The 6692-nt window shown below is 42.9% G+C and overlaps 1 protein-coding gene across 1 annotated transcript; it reads left to right on the top strand.

The window, feature by feature from the left end:
* The first annotated feature begins 4836 nt into the window (after positions 1 to 4836).
* LOC147895100 (aureusidin synthase-like) lies at positions 4837 to 6399 on the top strand. Its single transcript, XM_087383410.1, has one exon. It carries the CDS (start codon positions 4837 to 4839, stop codon positions 6397 to 6399), a length of 1563 nt encoding a protein of 520 aa, XP_087239536.1.
* Positions 6400 to 6692: the final 293 nt, after the last annotated feature.

Consider the following 6692-nt stretch of genomic DNA (forward strand, 5'->3'; position numbering starts at 1 on the left):
TAGCAACCATTCTTTTTTTATGCTAATAGCAATGTAAATATTAACCTTTGCGTCCATCAATGGAAAGCTTGTGCAGTACAAAATCGTACCTCAAACTCCCCAAAAATAGTGACAAAAATGTGAATTCTCTAGTGGTGACTCACGTTTCGTGCGGATCTTGTGGTAATGTCATCGAAGCCTGTACTCTCAAGCAACTCATAGTGGGAGCTCCATATATGCAAATCGTCCACTTGTGTCACCCAAGCATCTACCAGATTGTGTGCAGGTGATTCCATGAGGGCAGGGAAGAGAGCAAGGAAGGGAGGGAGAGGGGAATGAGAGCATTAGGGACACGAGATGGGGGTAGGGGAATAGTGGAACTCACAAGACAAGTCAGAAGAAAGGACAAGCTGAAGACTGAATACAAGAGAATGAGAAAACGAGAGAGCTTATATTCCAATTCTTGAAAGTATAAATTGAAGACCAAAGTCAAACTTTTGGCCTTATAAACATATCCATCGTTTGAATGGAGGGATAACCCGTGCACTCTTTTGTATCTCTCTTTTGTCATTTTACAATTTCTTGGGCCCATTTGGCTCGAACGGAATTATCACCTGCTACTTCTAACACTCTCTCCTACATTTCCACTCTCTTCTCATCATATGAGAACTGTTAACTAATGTGGCAGTTAACACACCATTTGGTGGTAGATTGTGGACATCAATGGATCTTTCTACTAGATAACCATCTGCTATTATAGCTTATGAGGGATCATCACCCATGGGTCGGGATCATAAGTCCAACAAGAATAGGAAGGGCTGAATATATTGTGGTGGCACCTCGGTGGCACGGGAGATGTAGACGAGTCTCCTAGTGCTCTAGATCTCCCCCTCTTCATGAGACACAGTTTGAGTCTTGTTCCCTTCCCACCTATCTCACAGGTCACACCACCAACCACACCCCTTGCTTCGGTACCCCTCACTCCACCCCTTGCTCTAGTTATGCTACCCCCACTCTTCCCTTTAGCTCTGCTACTCCCTCCACTAGGCATCCTTCATACCATGTTTTGCTTGAGGACCTCTACTACCTTGTGAATGACCTTCATGTTCTTGTAGAGGATCCCTAAGGAATGAAGGCCATAAATTACATGAGGAGGTTCATGAGCACACCCTTTGCAAGAGATATCTTGAAACCTGGGCCGAGAAGGATATCCATACCAAGGAATTCTTCTTAGAAGCCCTAAGGCAAGAATCTCCCAACCCTCCTCCATATAGTTAATAGAAGCTGTTAGGGAGGGTAGGAACAAGCCAAGGTGGGCAGGCACCTAAGATTGGAAAAGAGTGAAGAAGCATTTCAAGGAAAATCCATGTCGGTGGGTGAATCAGCTCAGGATGGCGAGGAGACGACTGGTGCTTCACACCTAGCCTTGAAAGTGGTGGCACCCTCACCAACTACGTAGGGGTGGTAAGTATATATTTATATTATACTCCATATCTAATATGTTCAGTCATGCAAATGTTTTTTCATTCATATCTAACTCCTTGAATTTGGATCGATAGGAATCTATAATTGGTAGTCCTCCAATCGATGATGATTACAGAAGGGCGTATAGGATTGGAGCCAAGCCTTGGCTAAAATAAAAATTCTTTGTATTTAGCTTCGATATCCATGTCAAAAAGTGGCCTGTCTTTTAGTACTTTTCCTCTTTTTTCCTCTCTTTTTCTTTCTCTGTCTTCTTCCTTCCTCTTTCTCTCTTTTCTTCTCTTATTCTTTCATCAATTTCTCTTCTTTACATCTCTTTGTTTCTTCCTCTTTCTCTCTTTTCCTCTTTTTATCTTACTCTCTTCCACTCTTTCCTCTTCCTCTAATTCTCTTCTTCTCTTTTCCTCATTTTCTCATTTTCCCTTTCCTCTCTTCTAATTCTTTCTTCTAGTTGTCTTCTTTCATCTCTTTCTCTCTTCTCTTCTTTCTTCTAGCTATCTTCTTTCTCTCTTTCATCTCTTTCTCTCTTTTCCTCTTGTGTGTGTGTGTGATAGAGAGAGAGAGAGAGAGAGAGGTGCTTATGGAACTGTTTCTTGCCCACGTTATACATTAATGAGTGCCAGTCAATGGCATATTACTACGTGAAATTTCAATTCAAAATGTTTGCTCATTTCCCACCCAAACTTCTTGCCCTACCATTGTCAGGGACATAGATTTTTGGCCCACCTTACCATACATATACTCCATAGTTGCAAATGTTAAACAATTACTCATTTGCAATTTTAGGCTTTACACAATGGGTAACCCCTCGGAGGATGGCTCGACACATGGTCCCTCACATCTCTATATTTGTTTTTCTTCATTTCCCATGAATTTTTTTTAAATATTTAAGGCTGATCATGTGAACACTCGGTTGCAAACGTTGCACCTCAACTTTTGATGACCTAACACTATGAAAAAATGTTGTGGTTTCACAAAATGTTGCCTTCGTCCATAAGCGTCATTCTACGAGTACTATTGTCCTACCCTTTCTTCTCTCGCTGCCATGCTTGTTGGCCATGTCATGAATATGTCTCCAAAAAACAATGTAAGTGCACTGGACCTCGAGACAGAGCAAGCATCCAATTGTGTTGCCCCCTCCCAACATAATTGGGTGGTTACAAACAAGGTATATGCCTATGGGGATATGCATGTGATGGTGTTGAATTTTCCCATGTCTCACTCTCTCCCGAGTAAGCATCTATTTGCACTATGATCATTGACCAATATATGTACAAGGCCCCACGGCATCACTAAGAAATATGTAAGATAGCATGTCCCAGGATCAATGGAAGGGGTTTATATTTTTGTGGAGTTGCAGAAGCTATTCATGCTTAAGGGATTTTAAAATTAAAAGATTGAAATCTTCATAAAAAAGGGATACTTTAATCATCTCGAAATTTACAGAAGGGGTGCATGATATAGGTTGTAAAAATCCATAGGTAGGGGTTTTTTTTAATACCCTTTAATTGCACATGCTATATGCAATTTTAACATGGTGTCCCCTCTAGAAGGCACTATTCCTTCATTAATTAGCATCCCACATGCACAAGGTGTGGCATGTGAGCATCTTTTCCTAATATCTCTCAATGGGATGTCAAAACACCAGCCTCATTTTCCACATGAATCAAGAGTGGACGACCCACCTCCTTAGACCACTCCCTACTTTAAGATGCATGCAAAGCGATGTAGAGGATACGTGAAGTGTTGGTACAAATATGACTGCAACCTCTTTCCTACTTTCCCCTTATAAATTATTATCCATGTAACTTGTACAACCAATCCATTGAATATACACATGGGACCATCCACAATGGAAGGGTTGACACATGATTGAGCCACCCCAACCATGGGTCCATAGACCTCTATTCTATATTATTCATGCCCATTCATATTACAAACATTGTAAATAATTACAACATTATTGGTCTTTTTTTATCATTCACTAGACACACTAATGGATTAACCAATGGCTATCAAATTCTTATCAACCTATGTATAACTAGGTGGCTGCACCATGACTAGGGGTTGTGAGATCATATAGGAAGTTGCTTATTGAGATTATGAGTAGTTCACTGTACAATTCATGATACTTCTTTCTAACTTCAAAGAATCTTGCAACAACGATGCTACACATTTTGTCCTATCAATATAAAATAAGAAATCCATTGCATTATTTATCAAAGGATCACATATCTAGAAATAAACATCGCAAAGTGAGCATTCTCACACCTTCAACACTATGAAGACAAACCAATAGCCTATACTTGATCATACTACTACACACAATGATAAGCTCTATTGGCTCTAGAATGCTCAAGTAACATGTATGCCTATTCATAGGCATAAGCAAATCCTAAAAGGTTAAAAGAGAGAATGGCCCTTACATGATCGAATTGCATGTGTTGAAGCTTCCCTACCTTGTATAAACATATGTGATATTGCAGGCTTCAGTATGATATCCAGACTCTTTTAAAAGCCTCCATTATAAATGTAGGAAGACTTGCCGTAAACATCCATTGATCTCAAGGCTTCATCCCTCCCTTCCAAGTGTTCATAGAGGCATGTGGAGACGAGGCTTGGAAAACACTCAAGGCTTTGTCCTAGAAAACTACAAAGACCTTAAAGTGTGTGAATCGTGGAGATCCAATTACCTATAGGGAGTTCTTAGGTTTAAAGCAACTACCCTTTAGTGTATTCGACCCAAGTTCCCAACTTAAGATTTTCAGGTATTTCGGCATGGCTAGCTTCAATTGCTTCCTTTATTTAGGTTCGTTACCAAAATTGCCTTCATTTAAAAAAGGAGAATAGGAATGTGTCACGTGTTTGATATGAAATGCGATGAAATTTTAACCTCATGCTACCCACGATTACAATTAAAAAGAATATGGTGAAGAAAAAGCTACCCACGATTACAATCAAAAAGAATATGGTGAAGAAAAGTTCAATTAACTTTTTTGAAAAAAAAAAGTTCAATCAACGAAAAGTTCAACCCTCACGCTATGGGCGTCTACCCCTCACGCTAAGCTTGTTGCAAGCAACAATGGTCAGGCTACTAAAGACTCGCAAGAATGCTACCCAATTCGCGTGGCATGCAACTCGTTACCAATCTCCGTGAAAGCATAAGGAACGCTTCTCTTCATTCGGAGTTTTGAAACTGTCTGGATTAAGCTTTTAAAGCATTGCAGAGTTTAGAGTCCAGCTCGTTCGGCGAGGCTTGTCATTTGAGTCCTTGCTTGTCTGTCTGACTGCAGCCAACATTGGTAAGCAATTCCTATTATCGATCAATCATCTGTTTCCTTAATCGCTGCACCACAGAGTCCGAGCAGACCTGCCATGGCTCGTGCTGCTGGTACGCGCTTCTCACGGCTCAAGTTTTCTGTCCTCCTCTGGACCTTATTTCTTTTGGGAACCTGGCTGCCTCCCACCTTCACGGCTCCTGTTCTAGCACCTGACATCGCATTCTGCCACATTCCAAATGCTACTGTAGTATTCGACTGCTGTGCTCCTACATCGCATACACCCCCCAGCCCCTTCCATCTTGAGAAGTCCCCCAGCCTCAAGATCAGGCGACCTGCTCATAAAGTTAGCGACGAATATGCCCGGAAACTTGGCCGGGCTTATGAGCTCATGCGAGCCCTGCCTCAGGACGATCCGCGCTCCTTTGGCCATCAAGCAAACATACACTGTGCTTACTGTGACGAATATTATGCTCAAGGGAAGACCACCATTCCACTTCAAGTCCATGCCTCTTGGCTTTTCTTTCCTTTCCACCGATGGTATCTCTACTTCCATGAACGTATTCTGGCTAAATTGCTTGGAGATGACACATTTGCTTTGCCCTTCTGGAACTACGACCACCCAGATGGAAGCACAATGCCTCGAATCCATGTCGAATACCCTGAACTAGGGGACTCCTGGAGAGAAGGATCTCATTTGCCTCCTGCAGTGGTAGACATCGATGCAGTTTCTCGCGGCGTCCACAATAACCTCACCAGGGAGGATCAGCTCATTGTCAACCGGGCTGCAGTATATTGGGTAATGGTCACCGGTGCAACTACTCCGTACAGATTCTTTGGCCAGCCCTACAGATCGGGAGATTATCAGATGCCAGGGTATGGTACAGTTGAGACGATGCCTCACAATGGCGTGCATGCTTGGGTAGGCGATTCCACCAACGGTCAATTCGACATGGGCGTGTTTTCGACAGCCGCTAGAGATCCCATGTTCTACGCTCATCATGCTAATCTGGATAGGCTATGGACAGTGTGGAAAACGCTTGGAGAAAGCAACGTAGACATCGACGATCCAGACTACCTAGACTCTGAGTTCGTGTTCTACGACGAGAATGCAGAGCTTGTCAAAGTTACAGTTAGGGATTCGCTCAACAATTCCAAGCTAGGAATCATGTATGAGGAAGTTGAAATTCCGTGGATGACCTATAGGCCGGAACCACAAAGTAGTAGAGCTGCTGAGCTTTCGAAGGACGCACTAATATGCAAGATGGGCGAGGAGGTGGTGCAACCCTGCTCTGTGCGTGTAGCAAGGGACAAGCAAGGGTGGTCCAAGGGTGAAGAAACGCTAGTAATCGGGGGGATAGAGGTGCAACGCAACATACAAACACAGTTCAATGTCTTCATAAATCTTCCCGCCGCTAACATAACCACGTTACTCAACTGCACCGAGTTTGCCGGTACGTTCTCCAAGCCCATGGCCAGCTACTTAGTGAATACTTCACTTCGTCTTGGAATCGGCATCATTGTAAGGGAGCTCAATCTGATAGGGGAGGAAAGCTTAGTCCTCACCATTGTCCCAACGTGCGAGTCACTTCCAGGGGTCAAGATATCGAGTATCGCAATCGAATACGAATTTGTGCCGGCTCGATCATCTGTTGCGTGAATGAATACTGGCATGGAAACCAAACAAATAATTGCTAAATTGGGACGGTCCCTATAAGGTCTCTCTCTCCCGCCCCCCTCCGCGCCGGAACGGCACTTAGCTCCTCATGCTCTACTCGAGCTCTAGGCATAGGCTTCATTGCTGATGGAAACAAAATGTTGTTGTCTTCTAGCTGATGGTCTCTTTGGCTACACAAACTCTCCCCTACTAGCGAAGTATTTTCCATGTTCTTTTACTTTTTTTCAATTATAAACTTAATGTTGTACCTGTTGAGAGTTCACGCTCGACATCAT

The sequence above is a fragment of the Dipteris shenzhenensis genome, chromosome 13 (genome assembly GCF_047967505.1).
Source record: "Dipteris shenzhenensis isolate YYH24624 ecotype China chromosome 13, Dip_SZ_1.0, whole genome shotgun sequence".
NCBI classification, from domain to species: domain Eukaryota; kingdom Viridiplantae; phylum Streptophyta; class Polypodiopsida; order Gleicheniales; family Dipteridaceae; genus Dipteris; species Dipteris shenzhenensis.